The 27,784-nt window shown below is 40.3% G+C and overlaps 1 protein-coding gene across 1 annotated transcript; it reads left to right on the forward strand.

Annotated features, from left to right (window-relative positions):
• Nucleotides 1–1,198: 1,198 nt before the first annotated feature.
• RDH10 (retinol dehydrogenase 10) lies at nucleotides 1,199–27,205 on the forward strand. The gene is made up of 6 exons (XM_063170343.1): nucleotides 1,199–1,549; nucleotides 2,022–2,260; nucleotides 21,883–21,981; nucleotides 23,261–23,406; nucleotides 23,718–23,849; nucleotides 25,801–27,205. The coding sequence occupies exons 1-6, from the start codon at nucleotides 1,258–1,260 to the stop codon at nucleotides 25,922–25,924; spliced, it is 1,032 nt and encodes a 343-aa protein (XP_063026413.1). The 5' UTR covers nucleotides 1,199–1,257; the 3' UTR covers nucleotides 25,925–27,205.
• Nucleotides 27,206–27,784: the final 579 nt, after the last annotated feature.

Here is a 27,784-nt window from a genome sequence, read left to right on the forward strand (position 1 = left end):
GTGTTATTTTGTGCTAATACAGACGTTTGTATCACTTGATCTCATTAGCAATATTATAAAGAGGGTGGATTAAAATCTGCACGCAAAACCACCTGCAATATATACTTAAGAGGTTGTCTGCACTTTCTTCTGCAACTTTTTAATCGGAATTTGTGCTCAATCCGAGAGGCAGCGTTCACAAAGTTCCCACAACTTTTCTGAAAACTGGTGGCCACACAGGGGAGAAAGCGCAGCGTCGTGCACTTAAGGCACAGGGCTGCAGGCGAGCAGAGGCAGTGGCATGAGTCCTGCACACTCATGTGTGGGAAATCGCAAGGGCACGCTCTGGTCCTCATCCTCTGGAACTGGCGAATGGAGGAGCGGGATGCTCCGGCGCCGAGTGGCCGCAGGGCGCCCAGCTACAGGGAGCGGCCGCTATCGCACCGAAGAAAATACTTTCCGTGCGCTGGCACCTGTGAGCTCCTATTTCAGTCGGTGGCGGGTGCGATATCAGTGACCTCTGTACTTGGCTGACAGACCAAGAAGCCATGAGGGTTTTCCTGAGCAGTTTCTCACAGCTCAGCAGAGGATCCCCAGGCACACGGGCATCGTGCATCCTGCGGTGGCCCTGTTGTCGCTGTGGGCTTCCAGCTTCCCTGCGTCTCTAGCCCCGAGCACGAACCCTCAGCGCCCGTGCGCGTTCCTCTCACCCGCGCTGCGGCACCGCACCCGAGATGGCGCTCCGGCGGGGCGCGGCGCACCCCGGGACTTGTAGTCCGAGGGCGGGCTGGAGCCGCCGGGAACCGCCGGGACTCCCGCCCCGAGCAGCGCAAAGCACCGGCCGTCCCGTCCCCGTTCCCGTCGGGGACCTCCCCCGGCGGCGGGGCGGAGCGGGGCGGGGGCGGGGGGTCCCGGGAATGCGGGGCGGGATGGGCCGGCCCGGGGGAGGGGCTCGGCCGCCCGGTCCGCCCTATATAGAGGGGCCGAGCGAGCAATATGTTCACTGCCAGTAGCGGGGCCGCGGGCGGGACGGGGCAGGACGGGGAGGTGGAGGGCAGGCAGGCGGGCAACACCGTGTCCGGGCTCCGTCCTCGGCGTGTGTGACTGAGGCGGGGCTGCGGGAGCGAGCGGCACGGAGCGGGGGAGCTCGGCGGCGGGACTCCCGTGAGCGGAGCCTCCCTCGGTGCCCGTGGCGGGCGGTCCCGGGCAGCGGCGGCTCCAGGTCGGAGAGCCGGGCGGCGAGCAGGCTCCGTGCCGCCGGCCCCGCGGTCCGGCAGCATGAACATCCTGCTGGAGTTCTTCGTGGTGACTTTCCGAGTGCTGTGGGCGTTCGTGCTGGCCGCGGCCAAGTGGCTGGTGCGGCCCAAAGAGAAAAGTGTGGCGGGGCAGGTGTGCCTGATCACCGGGGCGGGCAGCGGCCTGGGCCGCCTCTTCGCCCTGGAGTTCGCCCGGCGCCGGGCGCTTCTGGTGCTGTGGGACATCAACACGCAGAGCAACGAGGAGACGGCGGGCATGGTGCGGCACATCTACCGGGAGATGGCCGAGCAGGCGGCCGCTGCCGCCCCCGGAGGTAAGCGGCGGGGCTCCCCGCGCTGTCCCCGCCGCTCACCTGCCCGGCCCGGGGCAGAGCGGGCCGGGGCTGCGCGCCCGGCGGCTCCAGCCCGGAGCAGCGCTCACCTGCGGCCGGCCCTGAGAGCGGGTCCGCGCTGCAGACCGCCGGGCGCAGGGGTATCAGACGCCCCGACGGCGCTTGTGCCAGCCGGAGCCGGCCCTGTGCCCGCAGCCGTGAGCGCAGACCTGCTTCGCGGAGCCCCGGACTCCGGCGGCTGCTTTAAAACCTGCGGCTTTTCCTAAAACACGTAGCAGCGATAGTAAATAGCTGACTCCTGGTGTACTGCAATGACACCAAAGTAAATAGAAGTTTTGGTGGTTTGAAATTGTGTGTGCTGTTTCTGCTTGAGCTACTTGTTTGAATGTCAAAATATGAGCAAGAACTTTATTGCCCCCCCCCCCCCTTCTGTTCTCTTATCTGTGTTTTTTAGTGGCTGGAGATGGAGAGAAAGATGTGCTGCCCCATTGCAACTTGCAGGTTTACACGTACACCTGTGATGTGGGCAAAAGAGAGAATGTCTACTTGACAGCTGAGAGGGTCCGCAAGGAGGTTGGCGAGGTGTCTGTCCTGGTTAACAATGCTGGTGTGGTCTCCGGGCACCATCTTCTGGAGTGTCCTGATGAGCTTATTGAGAGGACCATGATGGTTAACTGTCACGCACACTTCTGGGTAACTATGAGCTCCTTTCTACTGTCCTTTTTGGTAATTAATTTTGGGAAATGAACTGCTGTTGCAGAACTCCTGTCTCCTTGAGGTTTGCACTTGTTCTTTTTCACTTGTAGGATCACTGCTTTGGGTATTTCTTGTTTTGAACTGTTCTGTATAACAGAAATGCTGGTATTAAGATTGTTAACAAATCGTCTTAAATCAGCTGCATCCTCCTAGAATCAAGAGTTCTGAGTCTTGTGGTCATTTCTGTAGCTTTGGATATTAAATCCTTTACAAGCAATAATCTCAGAATCTCCTTAATGGTTGTTACTGCTAATGAATGGCTTCTTTTCTCACATACTCTTCTGCCAGCACATTAGCAACTTTAATATACTGTTCTAATGATCATTACAATAGCAAACTTGCACATTTTGGGGAAAAAATTCTTTAAAACCCCTTGAAAATGTTGTTTGAATTGCCTTGGAGGCAAATTGTTCCTTTTGAAGGCTGGGGGTAAAGGCAAAAAAGATTTCTCAAGAAATCAAGCCAGGAACACTTTTTCAGGAATTCTGTGTATTTATCCTCATAGCTTTCTCTGGAGGCTGCTTGTAGAAGTAAGAAAATCTTAGCTGTGGTTTCTGGGATGGTATTATCTCCACAACTAGCAGGTGCTAATTAAGGAGAACAAGTATGTGGTCTTACTCTTTTTGTCCATCTAAACCTTGTTTTCCTATGTGGTTTATTTTTAGACCCATAGTGGTGTGGAGTTACATAAATTGGAGTGTTGAAGGAGGGCATGATGCACACTTGGGTTAGCATTAGCTGTCAGACTGAGACCATTGTTAGTATTAAAACTGTTCTTTGATTCCTGAAATAAGGTTATGAAATACACTTGCATAACAATGAAAGGATTAGGCAATCTGAAATATACTTTGACTTAAGGTAAGATCAGTCAAACAAGGTTTTTCAGAATACAATTTTATAAAGTGCCTCATCTTCAAAACTTAGAAGGCCTTCACAAGCTAACTTTTTAACATGGAAATGAAATGCTGTTTCATAACCCTAAAGGAGCCCCTTCAGATCTGCACTGTGAAACACTTAATGGCAGAGCAGTCTCTTTCCAATGTATTGTAAAGCTTGCAGAGTGCACAGGAGATAGTATGTTTAGAAGCTCTTTTAAAGTCTCAAAGTATATATTTTAAAGCAATCTGAGAGGTTCTGAGAATGCTTATGTGACTTCTTATAATTAAGAGTTCTGTGTGTTCCCTTTAATGAAAGTTAAATTGGTGCTTAAGCCAATAGAGATGTGTAGTAGATTTAATGACTGTTATTGATGTGGCTTAAATGTTGAATTGACAGTTTCCAAGAACTCTAAATTATGACATCACCATGAGTTAAAATATGGGAGGATCCTAAATTCTCCAGCTGTTCTTCCTTCAGGCCTAAGTCATACACTTATAAATAACAGTTTCAGAGACCTTTTTAAAGCACTCTGTGTGTTCTGAGTCTCTTACAGTAATAGAAAACTAAACTTAGATTCTAGTATTGCTATGATTGGGTTTCCATAACAGTTCCATTCATCTAGCTCTAAATGTTAGTGTTAAGGGGCTTTAAAAAAAAAAATATTCCAAGAAGGTATGGCTATGTCTGGACTGCGGAACTTGAGATTTTGGCTTAAGTTTTAAAGGAGTAGTCAACACCCTTTAGATTTAATTGAGGATCTGTTCATATGTAAACTTCCTGTAGATTCTGTGTCCTGCTTTGCTTTTCTTTTTTCTTTTTTTTTTTTTTTCTCTGTTGGCAAAACTCTTTTCCTTGTATTCCCCTTCATGGTCCCAGAAAAGATTGGCTGGACAAATAGTGGGTGGACTTCTGTTGAAAGTAATACTACTTAATTCATAAGATATCATCTGAATCAGCTGATTTGAAGCCAACTTTTTTGATGCAAGTCAATGCTGACTTAAATAGAACAATGTGTCTAGATGTGTGAAGTCTTATACAGCTAGGCTTTTCCGTGTCAGCTGAACTGGTGGTCCAAAAGCAAAGCTAATACTCTGGAGCATTATGTAGGCTTTTAAGTATTCTTGCAGGGTGTTTAGTCCAAAAAACTGTAAATGGATTTTGTAAAGACATGGATCTTGCATGTAGTATTGCTTCAGTAGTTAAGTGTCTGTACTTTCTGGGGTTTTGGTGTTTGTCTGTTTGTTTTTGTTTTTTTTTTAATGTGGTTTGTTGGAAATTCTTTTTCATCCCTTGATCATTAATCAAGCCTTGATGTGTTTCTACATAAAAACTGAAAATAAGGCTCTAGTACTGTCCCTTGAAACATTTGACATCAGATTAATTGCCTGTTCTCCCTGCAGAATGCAGGTGATCTGATCTTGCTTTTATGCGAGCAGCTACCATCAGAAGGCTGCCCAACTTCTGCAGTAGGCAGTGACATGAAAATCTGTCACTGTTTTGCTGCTGTGACTCCAACTGGGCTGTGCACCATATCACAAACTGGCAGTCCAGAGAGCCTTAGCAGCATGCAACAGCCTAAACAGATGCTTTCCATTTTGCTGACATGCATGATTTGTGTAATCCTTCCTATGAGTGTTCTATATAAAAATGTCACCACTGCATCATGTAGCAATTTCCACAGCATAAAATCCACTGCAGTATTAAAAAACCTGTTATTTCATGCTGTGATAACTTGAATGCTTCTGATATTGAAAACATAGGGACAAAATCCATTCCTGGTTTGAAATAAGCCAGCTCTGGTTTACTATAATTTGCAGATGCATTAAATTGTAGCAGGAGTGTAACACTATCTTTCCTGCCAGTCTATTGCAAGAATAATAACTTACTTGGCTGCACTTGTCAATTATTAGAGCTGAATTTCTACAGACTAGAAGTTTTCTTTCTATGATGTGTCAGGATGCAAATTTCAAAAATGCTGTCACAATATAACTTGAAGCTCTTACTAAATCAGATTTTAGTAAATATAGGAATTGGACTTTTTTCTTGTAGCTTTACAATAAAGCTAAAGCTAAAGTATCAAAAATACTGTGGTTTAGAGAATGGCATCATATCAAATAAAACTCTTAATTTTGGGACAATTTGAGAGTCTTGTACCTACTCTAACACTTCTTCTGGAAAAATAATCCCTTGCTATATAAGTAAATATTAATATTGGGCATCACTATAATACCTGGGCAGTCCTTCTAGTTTTGGTCATGGGGGAAGGGCCAGTGCAGGGTGATGAGCAGGTTCTGAAATTCTGTGACATGAAGATCCTCCTGTACAACAGGTCTTCAGTATTCAGCTCTAAGAGATCAGTGATCTGTGTTTCCCTGTCATGGGGATGCTCCAAGTATTTCAGCTTAAAGCTTTTCTCCTAGAGTTCTCTTCAACTTACCATAAGGGGGAAGCAAAAGCATTCTGCTCCAGCTCTGTCATATTAAAAAAAAAAAAAAAAAAAAGAAATCCATATAGAGAGTGACTAAGGCCCAGAGTTTAAAGGCTTGTGTACGGCTTTCTTAGTCTGGGTTGTTTGGTTTTTTTTTCATTTATTTACAGCTGCTTGATTTTTTGAAGATATGCTGGCATCTCTGTAGGAATTGAAGTAATTTTCAGATGGTCTGACATTGGTGGGGGGAGATAAATACTGATTAGAGAGGGAAACAGTACTAGGGTGTTTAGGGCATTCATGAAAACCTCTAAAATTTAAATATACCTTGGGAAGATGGTTAATGCAGAGTTACTAAATCAAATACCCATTGATGCAGCTGCTGTACTTATCAGTCTCATTAGACTCACAGGATTGTTAAAGCCTTGGAGGGGCTATGGTTATCTATAATGTATCAGTATTTATGTATTGTTGTCTTCTCTTCAAGCTCCCTGGTGTTAAATAAAGCCCATTTATGCCTATAGTTTGTTTAGTTCAAATACAGAAGTATTACACATAGTGTGAACACAATCTTCTATGGAAGAGAATGCAGCTTATGATATTTGGGTCTCTACCCTGCTAAGTCTTTTGGCTTCTTGGCATGATTTTTAGTTCTATCAAATTTAGGATTCTAGCACTGATGATCAAATATAGACAGAATATTCCACTAACAGGCCACCCAGCTATATATAGTATTTCAGATGAGTGAAGTTAGCTTAAATTTTTTTTTCTTTTTAATGATGTACCCCAAGATGCTCGAGTTCACTTACAAAGTTTAATCTATGTGTTCTTGACTTGTTTCTTTGAAAAATGAGCCGGATCAAGTTCAAGCAAAACATTTGTATATGATCCAAAAAGTATCATCAAAACTAGCTCTTCCCTTGCTCAATTATTCCAACTCCTTGCCACCAGTAAATTACCCTGGACAGCACATGTGTTTCATATACTGTGGTAGCATGCTGGGTAGTGAGTATGAAGGAAAAAGCAATCTTACTCTTAGCTATGGAAATAGCCGTATTAGTCATACTTAAAACTTATAAGTGCTTTGGTATGGTTCTGCTGTTCATCTGTTTCTGGGTTCATTTCTCAAAAAAAGAGAGGGAATCTATCAAATGAGAAAATACTATCTTCCAGATGCAGGCCCTAGAAAACTACACTTTCCCATTTTATAAAGCAGTGTACTTAGCACAAGTTTTGGAAAATAAAGGGGTGTATATATATTTCTGGAGTTAAAATGGGCACAGTGCTATTGGTTCAGAACTTTCTTCATGAGTTTACTTTATGGTCTACGAGGACTAGCATTGTGTCAAGCACAGTTGTCAGTTACCATCATGCAGTCTTTAATTTTAGATCTTGTATCTTGCAATTTTTGTATATCTGTATCTTAGCTTTGTAATCATGTTTTAGGTATAGTGATCAGTTGAAAAGCATTAATTTTTTTTTTTGAAGTTTTCTTTTTTGATGCAGACACCAACCCAGACCCTTTAATTAGGTGCCTGTATGTTTGAGCTTTGACCATAGCACCACTCTTACACCAGTTTCAGAATAGTAATGGAAGAGGATAAAAATTACTCTTTTGGCAATGTACTCATCTGAAGAGCCAACACACATAACTGAGTGTGTAGGGATAGGGTGCTAGGTAGCTCTTAGTCTTATGCAAAACGCCTCTTCATTTGCCTTGTGTGGGAATCATGAGTTTGAGCATCTATAATTGGGATTCCACAGTGCTGCCCACCAAACTGTAGTTGTTCCACGTTTTTCTCAGCTCTATTCCCTTAGGGCTATTGAGTCTGTTCTGTCCTGGTTCTTCATTGTCTACTGTATCTTGATGATAAATAAGTAGTTACATATCAAGGAGTGTGAAGAGAATAAATTACAGCACTCTTGGTTAGTTAGCAACACTCAGGGCTGTGGGAAAATCATATTGAAGATTTTTTGAATGTGTTACAACACCAGCCTTCCTACATATACTTTCTGTGCTGGAGCATCTTCCTTGTGTGATGGAGAATGCTGACTTTTTGTTCAAATGACAGCTGAATTTGTGCAGTTCCCTTCCCTCTCACCGATGATGTACAGTGCTTGATTTTTCATTCCAGTCAGTTAACAGCTCTAAAATGACCTTCCATAATGTTTTCCTTGAACTGCTTCTTAGTTACACCTAAGCTTTTGTGACAGCTTCTCTCAGACATACTATGGAATTTAATTTGCTGTACCATTTAAAAGGTGCACGGATCTTAGAGTCTCGAGAAACAGAAAATAGAGATTCTCAGATTGTGACCCATGGAGTATTTGTTGCCTGTAGGTTGGTGTCCAAGATAGTAGCACAAGGTGTGATCAGCCATTTACTTCCATTCTCTAAACTGTATAAAAATACAGTGAAAACCATAATGCTTCATAGAAAACCGTTGTGAAAGTTCACTTAAGGAAAGGGAAAGTTGTCCTGAAGAGACCATGCCAAGACTACTTGAAACATATCTGAAGTATTAATAATTAAGTGACTTGCAATTCTACATCCATCTAATATGAAGCTGGAGTTGCAGTATAGTATAGAGGTAAGACACTTGGGAAAATCTCACTCTTTGGTGTCCTGTGACTTTTTCTGAGGTTTGGAGACTTGTCAGCAAACTGTGTGAGTGTTTTCAGGATTGCTAATCTTCTCTGAAGGCATGGTCCTGGGTGAGTGATCAGTGTGATGGTTATATTCCTCCTTCTTATGGAACACAGTAGGTCAGCTGAATAAGCAAAAACCTCTGACCTGGCTTTGGTCTGCAATTATGCAGTTACTTGTGAAGGATGTGGGGAGACAGGAAAACCTTGAATGTGACAATGGTCTTTGCCAGTGTGGTGCCTAACCTTGTTACAAGTGGAGAGAGCAGCTCTTCAATGTTTCAGTGAAATACTCATCTAAAAGGCCATGTGTATGCCTTTCTTGTCCTGTAGAGGTTAGGAGGGCAATGGAGTTTAAAGTTCTGTATTCTTCCATCTACAGGTAACATCCACCTTTATTTTATGAACGCTGGCTAGGTTAATTTTGTGTCATTATGTTATTTGCTTTCTGTAATAACCAAGTGACTGTAGCAGAATTGGAGAAGACAGCTGTGCTTGTGTGCTCAGTGGTGGGGAAAAGAAATCCCAGTTTTGATGCAGCCAAGTGTCCTGCTAACCCAGTGTTTGCAACACTGCCTAAGACCTTCCTTAACTGATCTGTGTGGGTAAGCAATCCTTTTTCATAGCTCTCAGTATCATCAATTACTCTGACTAGACAGGCTGAGGAAAGATGAATGTTATGTTTTCTAGCACCATCTCTGTCATTTTAGCACGGCACTTCTTAAATCTTTTCTACTTTTATCCTTATCAGCTGTGAACTATTACTCTCTCCCAATGCTTCTCATGCTTTGATTTCGCTTCCGGGGTTTTTCTGCGGGGAGGGAAGGATTTTGTTATGTACTCTAGTACTAAATCTTTCCACAATTCTCTGTATGTAAAAACCAGTGCCTCACTCACTTGATAAGCCTTGCTCTCTTTGACCTTTGAGGTTTCTGGCTATTGACACTGATGATAAAACTGAGTTACTGATACCTCTCTCTTTTGTGAAAAATGGCAGATGTCTTTCTGCAAAGTCAAGCTGAAGCTGATTTGCATGTGATGCTGTGTGCTTTTACCTGTGGTCTTAGACTTCTTCATCTGCTAAAAATTAGTCTTTCAAAATGCACTTACAGTATAGGTGAGTAGGCATAGACTTTGAGATTCATAGAATGTTAGGGGTTGAGAGTTTCGTTTGAAAGCAGATATGTCACAAATGGGGAGAGATTTACATCTGTGTTTACACTTTTGAATGAACACTCTGTTCTTGTAAATAATTATATTAGTAAAATGATTTATATGTCAGTCAAATTAACACTTGAGTGAGTTATTACAACTGGGATGGGAGGGCATGGTAGGCCAAGATGTGCTGGAACAGCTGTGGAGCTGAGGTGACTACCTTAGTGTGAGCCTTTTGAAATTCAAGTTTGTTTGGCTGTTGAATTCTGCACCTAAATGTGCCCTGGTGCTGGTTGCTTCTGCCATCTGTTTGAACTTGTGTGACAGCTTCTCAAGCACTCCCCTTTTCAGCATTGTTTTGAAAAAGCTCACAAGTGTGTGTTTAAAAGTAACTTGTCCAAAGTCCTGTTGATCTAGGATGAAACTACAAGACAGCTTTGTGGTGGCAGTCTGTCTTGTGGGACCATCCCTTGAATCTGTATCTTACCTTGCACTAGTTTTTACATTCAGCTGCTGTTAGGGTGAGCTGGTTCAGCTCACTAACTTGTCTGCAGGGCAGGGAGGAAAGCTGCTAATTTTCTTGCCCAAGTTGATTCATTTTTCTGTTTGAAGGCTGGAATCACCTCATCAGCATTTCAGACTTGGAGTAGCCAATGTGTGGGAGAAACAGTGAAGAGGAATAGGATAAAACCACCTAGCTGAAAACCTGCAGCTCTGTGGTTTTATTCAATGAGCCTCTGTGATTATCCTAGTGAAACCTCATCCTTAGTTTTTTTTTTTTTGAGTAGGATTTACATCCTCTGAATAATTAAGTAGTCATGAATGATTCCAGGACATAACAAATCCTCCTCTGGCATAACAGTCTGAATATAATGACTTGACTTCAAAAGAGATGGCAGTATTTTAGTTACAACTGTTAAAAACCCTTAGATAAAGGTAGGCTAGTTTTCTGTACACATCAGGTAATGTTGTGTTAACAGCTTTAGCTTGTTTACCTTGAAACAATACTATGATTGCTGTGATCTCTGTGCCTACTGCACTGTTTGACTTCTCTGGAAATCAGTTTTACTAACACAGAATGTAGAAAAAAAGCCCAGGCTGGAGCCATGTTTCAGCTTGTGGGAAATAAGCATGGTTTCCACAGACATGCAAAGGAAATATTTCTCTCTCTGAAGACTCACCCCCTAAGAAAGTGAGTAGTTTGCTGATGTTTGTTGAAAATGCCTGTGCAAGCAAAATCTTTGAAAATTGCATTAGTTGCTGGTTTAGTCATTGTATTAGCTGGAGTCTTTTGATCATTTTATCCTTTGTTGGCTTATGAAGCAAAAAATTTACCTGCTGAGACTATTTATTTTCTGTACACCCTTTTGTGGAAGGGTGGGGAGAAGTGTGAAACATAAACACCTAGGTTTTTAAAACCTAAAAGCTTCATGCATTTTAGAAATGTTACTTCTTGTTCAGTGAGTTACTTTGTAGGAAGTCATAGTCTTTTAGGGTCTTGTTGTTTCCTGAAGAAACTCTGAAGTTAAATCTCTAGTTAAATCTCATCTTCCCTAGTTTTCTGTTTCCACTAAGACTGCTATGTAGAAAGAGAAACTTTCCTTCTAGTCTTGTTCCTCTTGTGAGATATTCAGTTGTAGCATAATCACTTTCCTTGTTATGAAGGAAATGATTCAAAACAATGACTTGGGGACTGAGTTGGGCAGGATGAGTAAAGTGACTCAGCTTTCATCTGCCTGCAAGTACTCTAGGAATTGTATTGTTACAGAGGTACTGGCCTTAAGGTATCTATAAAACATGGCAGTCCCTTTCTGCTTAGCCACTTCTTAAAAAGCCTGCTACATAAATCATAAAACATGAATGATGACTTCATATTTTCCGTAAGTGGTTCTGACAGTACTGTTCTCTAGTAATGTTTTGGAAACCTGTAGACTAAAATACCAAGCTTTACTAAATAGTCCAGAAGATGACTAAGCTTATGGCAAGCTGGAGAAAAACGTGGATTTAAAAGTTGGATTCTGTTCTTGTTCACTGAACAAAATATTCTGAGCTCTTATCTAATAGCTTTTTCTAAAATGAATTTGTTATGTGGATTTTTCGCAGACTCATAGGGGCATGTTTTCATTTTTGTCAAGATTATCAAATAGCTGGCAATAAATAACTGCTCTCCAAATGGTTGGACATTTGCTGCAAGCTTGTGCTAATGAAGGTGAGGAACTAATGTGTTTGTTACACTAATGTCAACATAGCTCTGAAACGCTACAAATCCTTTGACACAGCCATTTGTCAGTATATAAACAAAGCAGAATTTCTAGTGACTTGACTTCAGCAGGGCTTTAGCCACCTTTTGTGGAAGGGAGTAGGCAAGTGTTAACTTCCTGTTTTACTTGAGTAGAAAACGCTAAAGTAATTTCAAATTTGCCATTTCAATAAACCTATTTTTAGGTCATCTTTACTGATAGATCTGCCTGTGGAAGAATACAAGGTTGGTGCTGCTGCCTACTCAGACTGTAATTTAAATTCCTGAATTTGCAGGAGTGTATCTGTGCTGTCACAGCCACATTGGAGCTCTTTGTTAGTCATGGGTCTGTAGAAAGCTCAAATACTGACCGGGAAGTTTTGAGCAGAAGGATTCACTTTCTAAGATGCATCTTACTTTTCAGTGGCTGCCAACTGTGTAATACTTCATTTAAATGTATAGTAATTGTGGTTGGATAGCTATGATAGTCTGAGAGTAGAATGAGATTAATATTTATGGAGAATAAATATTAGCTTGTCTAATAAAATGCCTTTGACCAGGAGGGAAGATGCCAGCTTTTTGCAAATGAGTACTTTTAAACCTTCAGTTCTCGTGCTCAGTGATGCCCTAAATTTGTGCTGTCTGGAAAAGTCTGCAGGTATACATTTGTTCCACTTTGGTCTAGACTTGCTTGTTTTTTGTGTAAGGTGGATCAAACACATAGCTGGGCCTCCAATGGCCCTCTTACTATGCCATCTTACCTCTATTATTCAGTCTCATCTTCTAGATTACTTTACAAGAGACGTCATTGGCAATTTAGATTTTGCACTTTTACATGATTTAGGCAGAGATGCTCTTTTTCACTGTTCATTGCTAGCTGTCAAGAATCCAGTATGTTTGGATTGGTCTGACCAAACTTTAAAACCATTAAAATTCAAAGTGCAAAAAATTGTTTGTGAGGGCTCAGAATGTCCTAAAGAAACTGGCATGGTAGTGTAGTTACTGGAAGATTTCTGATAGCCAGGGGGACAGAATTAGTTTTTGAAAACAGTATGGTACATGTATGTGCTGAACTTGGCTTAGGTATGTTTTTTACTCAAGAAATTCAGCTGGGTGCTCTACACTGCTTCATTGGGCCCTCCCTCCAGCAGAAGGGGCTTGTGACCAAAGGAGAAGGAGAAATGGAAGTAGAACAGACACTGTTTCAGATCAGGATAATTTATTGCAGGCAAGAAGTGTTGTCAGAGAGGTACAGGAGAGATGTAGCAGAGGGGTTGGCATTCTTTCCAGTTAGTTAAGATTCTGCATGGATAAACTTGCAGTTAACACAGTGATGAAGAGTGCAAGGTCTCTGCTGGCTTCTGAACTTCTTCCTCTGTGAGAGAAAGAGGGAATGGGCTGTTGTACAGGGAATTAGTGTACTTAAGTGGAGAATCACAGAATGGCTGAGGTGGGAAGTGGCCTCTGAGGGTCATCAGGTCCACCTCCCCTGCTCCAGCTGGGCCACCCAGAGCCAGTTGCCCAGGCTTGTGCCCAAACAGCTTTGTGATTCCTCTAAGGATGGAGATTTTCACCATCTCTCTCGGCAACCAGTGAGAAGATGCTTTGTTTCTCGTAGCTGTATGAAATCAAAGACTTGCAGACTCTGGAGGGAAGAAGTCCAAATATATAATCAGTGACTGAAGTGTACTGCTGCATACATTGGAAGCACTTACACATCAGCCAAGCCATATCAGCAAGGGGGACGTGGACAAGTTGGTGTGCATTTATGGTTTTGTGTAGGTACAAGCATGTCCTTTAAAGGCTACTAGATGTTTGTGCAAAAATGACTGCTAACATATAGACATTAGAAAGATTGGACACTTTTGCAGAACAGGCCTGACATCTGAGGATGGAAATAATTTTAAAAAGCAGATAAATCTAAAATCTCCTAGAAAAAAAATACAGAAGTTCTTGGGAGCAGAAAGGGGAAAACTGATACCAATAACATAAAGGCTCTGAATTCCATTTGCTGGTATAGTGATAACAAGAGTGGTTCAGCTTGAATACCTCAATTTCTTCATGCCCAGAAACTATATATAGTAGTGGCTCCTAAACAGCTGTGAAAAGTGTTCTTTAGGAGAAATTAGGGCTACTTTTGCCTGTGTTCTATGTACCTAAACCCCTGCTCTAGATTATGGTGCCCAAAAAAATCTAGTTTGATGCAGTGGTGGGGGATGCAGAAAAGCTTTACTGAAGAGTCCTTGAAGTCTAATTAGCGGCCGAGCACTATAAAGCTTACAGTGACATCTTTTCCACCTTGATGCTCAAGAGGCAAGTTTCTGAAGTCAGAATTGTCTTTCTTAGGTAGTGTTCTTGAGTACTTAACCTACACTTTAGATGAGAGGGAGAGCACAGCTGTTTTCTGCTCCAGTATGGGGTAAGATCACAGGAAATTAAGTCCTTATAAGGAAGGAGGGAGGACAATGTAGTGATGTGACAAGGCAACAGTAATGAAAGTTTCTGTTGCAATGTCCTTCCCTAAGCATTTTTCATATCCCTCTCTCTGTAGACACAGCCTTTTTCAACTAAGCCTTGCTAACAAACTATACAAAAGACAATTTAGTCAGGCAATGTTCAGTTGCCCTAGGCAGAGCATAATTAGCTCTAGTAGTAAAGAGTGGAAATCAATGATTAATGTTTGAGAGATAACTAGTGGTATTAGTTTCCTGTGTGCTTTTTTTTTGTTTAATAGCATTACTTATCTTATCTTTACTGTCTACCCATTGTAAACAGCTTTGTGGCACTAAGTTCTGATTAAGGAAACTATTTAATTCAGTTTCAGCTTTTGTCTGATAAACTCAACATGAGTTAGCTCCATGTAAAAGAGGAACCACTATGATAACTAAACTCTTCATAAGATAAGTGGTAACTATTGGCTTTGAGGACTGGAGAAATTCTGGAACTGAACCCTAAACAAAACAAATACTAAACAAAGTAGTAATGTAAATGTGGGCTGTAGCATAGTTATTCTTCTGCAAATGGTGTGACAGATGCTTATTTCTACTAACAAACTCACTTACAAACTTCCCTAAATAGGATTTAACCTTGTTTTGTACAACTTTAATGCTTCTCAGCTGATTTGATATGTCTGTTGAGAAACGGGGGATTTTGTGTATGTGCATTGGTCATGAGGGTAGAGAAAATTACTTCCATAAATTAATAATAAATTATAAACCAAGTGAATCAAGTAATAGCTTATGTTTTTACTAATCTAAGGCTTCATGTACTTCAATGCAGTATTTCATGCAGAGTTGGGAGAGAAGTATCACAGAATCACAGAGAATATGCCTATTTCTCAGTAAATTAAAAAAAGTTTTAAATGAATTGATGTTTCTTTTTCATTTGTGACTTAACATCATGAGGGTATTTCTTTTATTACCTTCACTTAAACTGAGTAGATTTATCTCTGTCTACTAATGTAGGCTATCCAAGGTATTGGGGAGTGTATGTGTGGCTTTGCTTCTGTGCAACTCATCATCATTATAGACTTTTGTTTAAGTCTGTCATGTTCTTTCGTGGGCTCCCGGTTGCACGGCAATTGTAGCATTATTGCTGTGCATGTATGTTAAGCATTAACTGCTGGTGCAGTTCAATATTAAAGGAATCCCCGTGGCCCCAAAACAGTGGGTTTTTATGTGAAGGACAAATAAACCTTCAGTGAGAACTTAAAGGTTGTGTTGCCTGCTAGGAGATAAATAACAAAGGGACTTGTTTTGAGATGAAATATTGGAAGGTCTAGCTTTTTTGTTCTGAATGCAGGGCCTGTGCAAGGCACACTTGAGGACAATCCGTGAGTAGTTTCCTATTTTGCTTTTAACACAAAAACTCCTGATCCTTTTTGCTTCAAAAAGATCTGGGTAGTCCTATTAAAAAATTCAGAGAAATGTGACTTTATTTTTTAATTCATTACTTTAGGAAGACTGTGTAATTCTGACCTATAGTTCATTATCGTGTCTTGTGAATAGAAACCAAAGAACAAAAATCGTTCTAATTTCCACAGCTATTCAAATATTTACTTAGACAGTGGCTAATTATCCAGAAGGGGCCCAGCAGTTCTTGAAAACAGTCAGCAGAGACATCTGAGGTCCTTTAAAGTACAGCTTTGGTCCCTTGTGTTAGCAAGGTCAACAGTAGTTGTAGACTTCTGTCTGCCTGCTGTATTCAGCCTGTTACTGTCAGAGCCACATCCTTTGTATTGTGTGGTCTCTCTAGTCTTCAACTCACTACTTGGTATTTTCATGTAGTCGTAGTGCAGTTACCATTCCCATTTTAAGCTAACATTTCAGAGATGCTTGTAGAAGGATAATTCAGGAAGGATGTGGAGGCTGTATGGGAAAAGTAATTGAGATGATCGTACAAATGACAAGTGATTATTCTCAGTTCTCTTTGGAACCAAATAAAAAAGCTAGAAGGAAAGCAAATGGTTGAAGACAGGCTTGCAACTTTATACTTTGCTGCATGAGAATGCGTTTTGGATATTACATGCCTAACTTTGATAAATCTTCCTATGAAAGAGTTCTAGGGTATATTTTCAAGGCCTTTTCTTAAACCATTTGATGATGACTTCCCCTGTAATCCTGTAAGTGAGGTTTTAGCCTGTGTTTATAAACTGTATATAAAGTGGCTGTCTTCTGAAAGGAGTTGGACTATATGACTGTAGCTGAAAATAACTTCAGTGTATTTACTGATAAGCTTGCTATGGGGGTTTTCTGCCTTTCAGGCACTTTCCCTTTCAACATATATAGTGGTGCATTAGTGCAATACCACATAGTTTGGACTACCTTACAGGTAGGACTGCAGAAAAATTAGAGGTGCTCTTTTGTTGGACCTTGGTGCACTTCTCAATTACTGGAATGGAACAAGGAGCTGGGGCTTGTGGAAATCTCAGTTTGGTTCTAGGGTGGAGTGGCCACATGCTGTCCTGCACAAGAGTAAGAGAACTTGCAATGCTGTGCTGTAGGCTGTGAAGAAGAATGGGAAGAAAAGAAGACTCTATGTCCATGCTAAAGGAGAAGGAGAATATAACATGTATTTTGGATTTAAAACTTTTCTTGTCACTGTTAAACTAACAAATTAGCAAATGTGGGGCAGCAAGCTGCTATGGTCTCTGGTACCTTAGTTCCTAGAGATATCTGAATGTGAGTCCTTGCCTAACCACACCAGTTTTGCCTCTTGGATTTGCCTGAATAGTTTTTAATATGAAGATGAAACAATGTGTTTACCCAAAAGTGTACTCATTTGTGCTGTTAGGTAGTTGCTCTGGCCATCAGGAATAGCTGTGGCTTGGGAGAAAATGCTTTCTCTGTTATACCAGTACACCACTGTTGTGTATAACTAGTGATGTGAAAACTCACCTCCTTTGATATTCAAAAGAATAACCATGCTCCTTACCTGAAGGAACTGTATGGAAAATGAGCTTTGGCATAGACTTTGGCATAAAGATACTTCAAACTTACAGTAATACAGCTTGTTTATGCCATTAAAATAGTTTAGAAAGGCTGTTGAGAGAAGGCAGAAAGTATGAAGAAAGGTATTGTATTGTATTGAAAAGGAGAAACCTAAAGGACCTTATGTGTTGGTACCTGTTTGTTTCTTTCTCTGCTATAAAGGCAACTCTCTAAACATGAGGCAGCACATACTTTTCTACTTTGGTGTGCTTTCTGCATTCAGAATCCATTGTTTTGAGCTGCATACAGCTAACATTGTTTTCTGTGGATGCTTGCTTTCTTCTTTAAAAGTAATTAATCCAAAATTTAATTAAAAAAATCACTTTCCCAAACACAGTATTTCTTCATATTCTCATTTGCTGTATTTAGACTAATTTGTCTTGACATTGCAGCTGTGCTGCTCTTTGTGTTTCACAATCTTTGGAGTTTTGTTTCATTAAGAATGGAACTAAAGAATTTGGGGAAGGGGAGGGAAGAAGTGCTAGACTGTTAGAAGTTAATTTGCCGTAAACCAAAATGTTGAGAACAGATTACAAAAGCTATGAAGTGACATGTAAATGCTTGTTCAGTTTCACACTTGTGAGAAATAAGTCATTTAAGCTGTGTGCACATGAAATAGAAGTTTGGTTACAGCTACTGGGAATAGTTTGGTCTTATTGGTATATTCAAAAGCATAGAGGAACATGCTCACAAGATTAGAAATTGATCTCTAGGTTACAAAAACTTAAAGGCTGAGCTAGTTTGAAAAACTAGCTCTACTCTGTTCACAACAGCTTTATACATTCTGTCTCTCCTTCCTAGTTTCTATCTATCTAAAGTATACTGCAGGTTAGAAAATTCATGTTCCCACTATGCTTTTGGGGTTTGCTTTTTGATTTTGGCTTTTGTTGGGATTTTTTTCCCCTTAAAAAAAGAAAAAGGTAATTTTGGGTGAAGAAGATGCTTAACTTGCATTTCTCAATGTTGAACACTTGCATAACTTCCCTGACTGTTCGCCCTGATGCATCACAATTCCTTTCATCCTCTATATTCTACTTACTGGTTTCTCCTCAGTGTTGAGAACTGTGGTGTGTTTGTCATGAATAAATGACCCAGCTCTGACTTTAAATACTTCTATGTTTTGGTTAAATGTCTTCCTGTGCAGCTGTGAGAGGTAAAACTGAAGCTTTGAGGATCAAACCAGAAGGCAGATAGTTCAATTAAACCACTTGACTTGATTTGAATTATTTTGGGGACCTGGTTCATGACCTCTAATGCCATGGACAAAACCCATCTTTTGCTTGGTGTCTTCTAATTTTTTTTTTTAATGGAGGATTAACGTGTCCATGCATCACCTCAGAAGACTAATGTGGTCTGTGTACCTGTTCAGACAAACTCCAGATGGGAAGGCCACCCAGGAGGCATCTTGCCCCAAACCAGTCAAACTCTTAACTGGTTTGTCAGCAGCACAACAAGCACACAGAAGAGTTCAGGTCTGGTAGGCAGATGTAGTTGAAGCTGAAAGAAACTAGAAACAAGAAACTAGGTTGATCTGGTTTATGTAATGGGTAGAAAAACTGGGAATCAGAGTATGGAGGAAGCTGCTTTGATCAAGGACGCGTGTGGTGCCAGAAGCTCAGTAAGAACACTGATTTATTTAGGGATTGCTTATACCACGAAAGAATAACTTCACTTTGGGATTGTTTTTCCCAGCGAGAGGAGGCTGGGAGGAGCAGTGGGCAAGCATTTACTCTGAGCCTGGAAATGCATCCCCCGGTAGGGTGTGTCTGCCTCTGACAGTGCTTGTTTTCAAGTGCTGACTCCCAGCTGCTGCAGATGGCTGGAGGATGGCAGCAATCGAGATGGCTTTCTCTAACATCCATTTACTGGAGATGCTGATAGTGGACTGCTAAATTTTCTATGTATGATAGTTATGCTATCTTTATAGACTCCCTCAGCTTCAGGTTTTAAGTGGATTTTTGGGATAATATGCCATGACAAAGTATAGGGCTTGATCTGAACAGACTGTCTCAGAACACTGAGGTCCCATGCAAAGATTTCCATGCATTTCTAATTGTCTTTAAAGCAGAGGAGCTATGGGTTTTTTCCAATTGAGCCATAAATGGCTTTTAAGAGGTGACTTAGGGGAAGTGGCTCTAGTTCTGCTGCTGGGAGTTGTTCAAGTCTGCACTTGAGATGCTGAAGACGTCGCCCAAAAGTGTCCTCAACAAGCTGTATTTTTCATGTGCCAGTTTCATCTGGTTGAAAATGGATTACTCTAGCCACAAGCTCTGAAAACTCAATTTTTATAATCTTTATGCTTTGACATAGTATAGCATAGTTGAATGGGCTTTCTGAAATTTACTAGTCTGGTTATTTTGCATATTTATATATATATATATATACACACATATATGACTTTGGAAATTCTCTTCCTCAGCCAAGCTAAACATAGACACTTAAAGACACATAGTTCACCATATTAAAAACAACAGAAAAAAAGAAGAAAAAGCAGCGCCATAGCAAAGATAATAGCTTGGTGCACTTGTCTGTTCATCTCTTGGAAGACAATACTGACTCATGCCTTAAGTAGTAGAAAAAAAAATCTGTCACTACTTCTTTCCCTTCTTTCTCTACCCCAAGACAAGCTTCAAGGCCCCTTTTCTGTAGTTGCTGTGGTTTGCAGCCAGAGCTTCAGTCTGCATTATCAAGCTTTCTGGCCATGTGAGGTGGCAATCAGTCATTCCAATGTGATGTGGACAGATAGCTGAGACATAAGTGGAAAGTGCTGATGGAGCTGACAAATGTTGGGGAGCGGAGTAAATGGTTTAGCAGGACTGAGCTGGGAGCGTGGATGTGGTGCAGGGATAGCACAGAGGATCAGGGCTGGCATACACACTGTTGGTGTTGCAGTGTGCAAGGCAGGCTGCAAATAAAGAGCACTCTGTAAAACTTCAGTACTGTCCAAGCAAAGCCTCTTTTTTGGGTGGCCATGCCCGATGATGACTCGGCTTTGTTGCCATGCAACATGGGAAGAGAGGCTGAAACTTTGTGTGCCTGGCACAGATTAGTTTAACAGCAAACTGAATTCTTGTCAGAGGCTCTGTGTAAGAGGTTTAGAGATCCCTGCCATGAGGAAAGAAACAAACACAAGGCAGCTTGCTCTCAGATTATTTTTTTTATAATTAGCTTTGTTATGTAGTTATGACAGAAACTAGGAGTTGTATGAATCAACAGTAGAAAAGGCAAGGAGTCAGGAGGTCTGTTAATCTTCTACCATCTGCCGGCTGTCCAGTGAAAACACTCTTTTGTGTGGTGTTAGGAGGTCTGGATTAGTCATTTAACACCTGCAGGCAAAAATGTTGTACAAGAACATGTGAAAATCATTAGAGCAAAACTGTCCTGATGTCTGTGATTGGAGAATGCAGACAGCATAAGAATGGAATTAGATGGATTCAGCTGTAGTTTGCATGTCTTTTTAAGAATGCAGCTGACAAGGCTCAGACCAACAATTAAGCAAGTAGGAAATACTTAAGGGGCATTTGCATTCTCTGAGTTTGGATAAAAATTACATGGGAAGAATTGGTTTTTGGGAGTATAAAGCATTCATGGTATTGAGTGAGTTGGAATAAATTAGTAGCTCTGTCACTAATAGATTAACATATTAGCTAGGCATGTTTGTGATTAAAAAGCATTGTCTGAAGTTCTTGGGCAATTTAGAAGTGATCTCATATAGTACACTGACACCCTAAAAGCTGAAGTACATCATAACTACACATACCATTTTACTGCTTCATTGATTTTTGTTGTAAATATGGTGCCCTGCTTAATAATTATTTTTAATGGGGAAGTGTTGAGTCAGCTTCAGAAAAGAGATGACAAAGATAGGTATTCTGGTAGGGGTGATCTTCCAGCAAGTACCTTCAATGTGTGTTGCTTAAAACTTAATTTTTTTAAAGGGGTTAACGCTGACTCAGGTTTTTAAATAGAAACAAACTTTGTTATAACCAAAGTATAAAAATTGGAGGTTAAAATTAAAGTTTCATCTTGAGACTTGCTTTGAGTTTATTTTATTTTTAAACTTTTAAGGAATAAGTACCACAAATGTATATCTTGTATTTTTAGCTATAGCAGTGCTATAGATACTAATAAAGATGGGAAGTAATTTAAACTAGCAGATGTTGGCTCTATTGTAGGTAAAAAGTAACAACAGCAAAAACTCCACCTGTAGTGTTTCTTTTAATATAAAGGTCCTAAGGCAGTAAGTTACTTGGATAAAATTAGCAATATCTAACTTAAAAAACACTGTCAATAATTAGAACTGATAATTGGTACTGGTCTTAACAGAGATGTGCTGGATGGTGTAATTAAACACTTTGCATTTCATTTTCTGTCTTTTAAAAAATGTGGCTTCCATTTTAAGGTCAAATTATCTCCTTCTGATAACTAGTCGTTTCTGGTAAAATAAACATGTCTGAGCTCAATTGATCCTTTAACCTTAGGATTTCTGCAGATATAATCCTTGCTGCCTTGCTGTCTGGATTCACAAACAAGCTGTAGGTTTTCTGTTAGCATTTTTGACAAACTCAAGTTCAAAACCTGTAAAATGATTGTATTTCTATATTCTTGATAATAAACTGAGAGTTTCTGAGAACTCATTGCTAATGTAACTTGTTCATGAAGTGGGTTTTTTTTTCTTATGTTGCTTATGTGTACTTTGTTTTTTGTTGTTTTCTTTTTGTAGACCACTAAAGCATTCCTTCCCAAGATGCTGGAAATGAACCATGGACACATTGTGACAGTTGCAAGTTCCTTGGGGCTATTCAGTACTGCTGGAGTGGAGGTTTGTTAGACTATAATGAACAAAAATTTTTGCCAAAGATAAGTTATTTAAATATTATCAGCTAGAGGAAGTAAGGTCAAATCTTCAAAGATATTTGGAGATTATGGTGCTGAGTACCATATCAACACATGGCTCCCTGTGAGTGGGCAGGCATTGCATTCATTTACTTGGATGGTGGAGTTGGCACTGAGAGCAAAATCCTAGGATGGCTGGGGCTTTCAGAATGCCAGGTTATCTTTGAATTACCTGATTAATTTAGGAGCTTGAAAGGAGCCATTTAGCCTATTCCTGTCAAGGTATTCAGTGCTAAGCTTGAAGCCAAAGGCAAAGGCTTTCAAAAGTAACATTTCTTGTTTCTGTGGGGAGATGACTGCAAAAGTTCTAGAATGTATGGCTCACCTGCTTCACTAGCAGGTGTTTGAAAACTCCAGTTTGTGAGACTTGTCTGGTGCATAAAAATAAGTTAGGACTACAGCTTGTCATTTTTTAAAGTCATTAGTACAAATGCAAGTGTGAACAAAAAGCATTCAGTTAGTGAAAATTAATTAAGGTGTCTAAAATAATAATAGTCTTATTACCCCATAAGTGTAGGCTTCTTTGCATACAGGTAAGGCTCAATCCAGGACCTTAAACTGCAGTATTTCATAACCTAAATGAAGGAAGATGGTGTAACTTTGGGATTTTTAGAGTGTTTGCTGTCTTGAGAAAGTTACAAGGAATTTCCTAAACTGGGTGTGACCACCAACAGAGATGGACACATCCAACTGAAAACACACTAAGTTCAGCAACAATAAAAAGTTATTGCATAGACAGCAGTAGTGGTTTTGTGCATCTCATAGAAAAACTCAAATCTTGGTTGTATCTTCTGTTGAAACTAACCTTAAAAATAACACTTTTAAGATTTTTACACCTATGCCCTGCCAACTCTTCAAGCTTTTTCAAATCTGACCCAAGGTAGTATCAGGTATCTCAGTCCTTTGTTGCAGCATTTATTATTAAGCAAACTGGTAATTGGAGTAACTTGTCATGTGAGCCTGCCTGATTCAAATACTTGAATCCAAGGTAATATCCTCCTACATTCAGCTTTCCTGCTTTCATGATTCCATGCTAATTACCTCAAAAGTAAAGTGATAAATGAGTTGATGTGGTGCTCTGTTCAGTGGGCATCTTTTTGTTGTTGCTTTGAAAATCTGTGCAGAATCACCTCAGGTATGCTGGCTTTGAACATCATTCATATCTGTCCCTTTTTTTTCCTCTGCTTCGTTCCTTGCCAACACAGGATTATTGTGCCAGCAAATTTGGAGCTGTAGGCTTCCATGAGTCTTTGAGCCATGAATTGAAGGCTGCTGAAAAGGATGGAATCAAAACTACTTTAGTCTGCCCTTATCTTGTAGATACAGGAATGTTTAGAGGGTGCAGGATCAGGTGAGTAGAATTTTCCTTCTGCTCTGTGCTTGTAGTGCCATAAAAGTATTTAAAGGTAACTCAAGTGGTACCATAAAAATATTAAATATTATATCTGCTTTAGTAAATGTTAGTGTTAGACTCAAAAAGAGACTTTCTGAATTCACTGTCTTCTGTCCTTTTGTACACAGACAATGCAAGTTTTGAGCTATAGTCTTTGTAACTTAAGAGTGAATATAAACAAGTTCCAAAGAAATTGAGTTAATGAACTGTTCACTGGGGTCTATGGTCCTTTGGGTATCATATTAATCTGTCCTAATAAAATGTTCCAGAAAAGAAATTGAGCCTTTCCTTCCACCCTTGAAACCTGAATACTGTGTGAAACAGGCTATGAGAGCCATCCTTACAGACCAGCCAATGATCTGCACACCTCGCCTCATGTACATGGTCACCTTCATGAAAAGGTAAGAACTGAAGTGCCAGTTATTTGGCAATGCAATCCACAGAATATATGAGCATGTCCAGTTTCATGATACAAACACCCTCCCACCCAAAATGGCCATAGGTGCCATTTTGCTAGAATTCATACGTCTCTGTTGGCTTGCAAGCTTGTAGATTGCTTGCTTGGGAAGCTTCATTTAACCAAGGTCCTGTGTATCTATGCGTCTTTGTTTTAACCTTCTTGCATCTTCCATCCTCCTTGGATTCCTATTTTCTTTTTAACAGACTATTAATTGCACCCTTTGAGTTCCTCTTTAGGAATGGGGCATGAGGCAGCTCTCAGCAGAGGAATCTCTAGCTGCATGTTTCTATAACAAGTGTGTGAGGAGGCCCTTCCTACCTGCAGGTTCTTCAGAACTTGCACAGATATAGTAGATAAACTGAAAATTGGTACTTTCAGAACTAATTTTCAGAATCTTAAGTTTGGCAAAAGGTCTATTTAAAGGAATTACTACTTTCATTCTAACACACTGCAGTTTTAGAATGAAAACTGTTTTCATCTGTAGCCAGGCTAACATTTCAGTGATGCCAGATAATGCAGGAGCTGCTTCAATTCCTGTGATATAACATCACTTGAATTCTAGTTTATGGAGAACAGCTTCACAGGCATCTGTGTTTTGTTTTAAATCTGTAGTGTGTGGGAGGAACATATAAAACATAGTATTGTATTATTTTCTCTCTGCAAGTGATGGTTGAAACTGAGCACCTTGGTGTTTTTTATTCCACTTACAAGGTGGTTATTCTCCTCTGGCTCAAGTGTCTCTTGGTGGACAGGGTCACCAAAAAATAGAGGTATATTGACTGCTCATCTCTTTCCTGGAAGAGAGATGTATGTGTCTATTCTGGCACCAAATGAAGGCCACTGTCAGTATATTTAAGAACTAACTCCTTCACCCAGAAGCTCAGAGGGTGCTTCAGTGCTTCCTGCACAGGCGATGCCTTACGGCAGCAGCAGCCACATCAAAAGCCCTTTGGGTTTTCTTGGTTCAACACTTCAGCTTCCAATAGGAAGATCAAAGCTTCTGCATAATCTGTGCCCCAGGCAGCAGCCTTTAGATCAAAGGCCCTCCAGTCACTGCACAAGCAGTACTTCTGGCACTGGAGACACCTGTACCAATGACATCTACTTCTTGGTGCTTCAGTGGTCATCACTCCTAATGGCTGGAACTGTACTGCTTGCCACTGAACAAGTGCCTGCTGCTATTCCCAGGGCCTGAGGAATCCCATTTTATTCTTTCACTGGAGCCCCTGAGTATTACACTTGAAATAAAAACAATATTTTGTTCATGTGGGAACAAGGGGAGGATCTGTAGTCAGGTATCCATCACATAATCACCTCTTGGAATTTTATCTGGGAGGGGGAAGGAAATTGCTCTCTTTACTTTGGACCTTTCTTCTTGAGGATGGATGATTGAGTTTAGAATATAAATCAAGGTTGTTAGACATCTGGTGATCAAAGAATGGCATTAACTAACACTAATCCCACATTAAAGAATATCTTCGATGTCTGATGACCTCTGCTGATGTGGCTTTTAGCAGATGCCTTGCTTTTACCAGGCCTTCTGTGATGCCCTTGCCCCCCTATCCCCCCCTGCCCCTGTTCTTTAAAACAAGCTATCACACTTGTGAAGAAACAGAAAATCTGGTCTAAGATGGAAGCTTGTGAATAAACAGCTTCTATCTCCTTTCTACTTGCCTGTATGATTGGGACTCTAGAATTTTAGTTCTCTCTGAAAGTATCCCTGTGAAATAAAAATCCCTTAAGTCTTTTAAGAAGACTCTCCAATAGGTATTATATTGTTTTTAAGGAGACCAAGTACATAGTTTGTGTAAACACATGTACTTAAAAGTGCATGTAAGCAGAGGTTTTGTCTTATGCTGTCTTCTAACAAATCTATAACCTCTTTTTTCCAGTATTCTGCCATTTGAAGCTGTGGTATGCATGTATCGATTTTTGGGAGCAGACAAGTGTATGTATCCTTTCATCGCTCAACGGAAACAGGCTACAAACAACAATGAAGCAAAAAATGGAATCTAACACTTTTGGATGGACTAACATTTATAGGTGAATGCAATAATGTTACATGACTGAATTGCAAAGTGCACTTGCATCTAACAGATGCAAATGTCAACATCTTACTGTGGCATTCTCTTGGGTCCTAAACCTGTGTATTGAACTCTAAAAATCAATGGATTTTTATATACTGTAAATAAAACTGACTAGAGTACTTGGGAAATGTGATAGGTAACTCAAATGAATTTACAATGTAGCTGCCACCATTGTCCTTTAGAATATCACTGTATGTACAGTAAACTAGTCATACTACTTGTTGTAGGGATGCACTGTGTGATATCTCTTCCTTAGTCTGCTAAGGCTTCTAAGAGCTGTCTCCAGCCAGAAGATGGAATGCTTCAGAAGTGGTTTGACTTTCCTTATGTTACTTAGGAGGGGAGGGAAGTCTTGCAAATTAAGCTACTGCTCATGATCTTATAGCAAATTCAAGGACAATTTCTGAAGGCATCTCTTCACTTGTTCACCCACGTTCTCTAAAGGACACATGGCCAAATTGTGGTGTAATTCTCTTTTGTTGCAACTGTGTGTGTTCTATTTAAACAAAGATGAAAAGAAATTTGTAAATCTCTGCCGATTCAAAGGCAAATGAATGTCTTACATACTGTCAAAGCAAACTTGTACTGGGCATCTGGTTTTTTTTAGGAATGCAGTCAGTGATTTCATTTGACTTTTTTTCCAAGTTGACTTCATTTGAAATATGCTCTGTTCCATTTCCCTCTATGTGTCAGAGTCCAATTTACTATTATGGACTACATGTTTCATTTCTTCTTCCTCATTCTTACTTCTGGCAGAGTTCCCCCACCCCACCAAGGAAACTGTTGTGTTGAATTCTCTAACTGGACTTGTGCCTAAAAGACAAAGCAACTCAGCTGAGATACAAACTGTTTATGTAAGTGCTGGTCATATGCCAATTATTAGCAAAGGAAAAATAGAATAATGCCTGATGCAACTCTACATTCAGAATATGAAAGGGTGTAAAGATTTTTTTTTGAGTTGTACTCATGTTGTAGAACAGCAAATGACATTTTTACAGTATTTTTTTGTAAAGCGAACAATTTTGTGCCTTGAATTTGGTAATCTGTATTAGTGAAGCATTGTAAAAGTGAAATTCTACCTCTGTATCTTAATGTATACCATCCACTTGTAAACTACTATCAGAAAAATTGTGATTACTTTTTTTAGAATGTCTTGTTAAATAGTGACCAATGCCTGTGGTTATTAAAGTGAGCCACCTTTTCCTTAAAATGGTGATTGGAATGTTTCCTTTAAAGACTGAGCTAACACAAACTACTTGTTCCACAACTCTTTGGTGTCAACACAGATCAAATATTTATGGTTCAACTCCTGTATCCACTTTGTCAGCTACATGGTTTACAGTGTAATCTTCTGAAGGCTATCAGTAGGTACTGTGAAATTGAGCTTCTGACAATTTTGTCTTCCAAACTCACTGATGAAGTAGGTGGTTCAAGAGGTTATGAAGAGTATTAATTTTGGTGTTCTATAGAGCTGCTTTCAGGTCTTGAAAAAATGATCTGGTGTGGATGCAGTTTCAGTGAGTTAAAAAGTAAATGTAGTTTCAGTACAGCTGTAGCTGTTACTATAGTTATATACATAGCACACATATAAAATAAAAAAAAATTTGGTATCTGTGTAAAGAGCAGTGTTGTTAACTAACTCTATTTAGAAACTAATTGAAAGTAGAAGAAAATGTTTACATTAACCCTTACTCCAAATTCCATGCTCTTTTTCAAAAGTCATTAGAAGATTTCCCCAGGGCCAAATTACCTCCCATGTTCTTACAGCAAAGTCACTAAAAGCAAGTAC

This window comes from Melospiza melodia, chromosome 1, assembly GCF_035770615.1.
Source record: "Melospiza melodia melodia isolate bMelMel2 chromosome 1, bMelMel2.pri, whole genome shotgun sequence".
NCBI lineage: Eukaryota > Metazoa > Chordata > Aves > Passeriformes > Passerellidae > Melospiza > Melospiza melodia.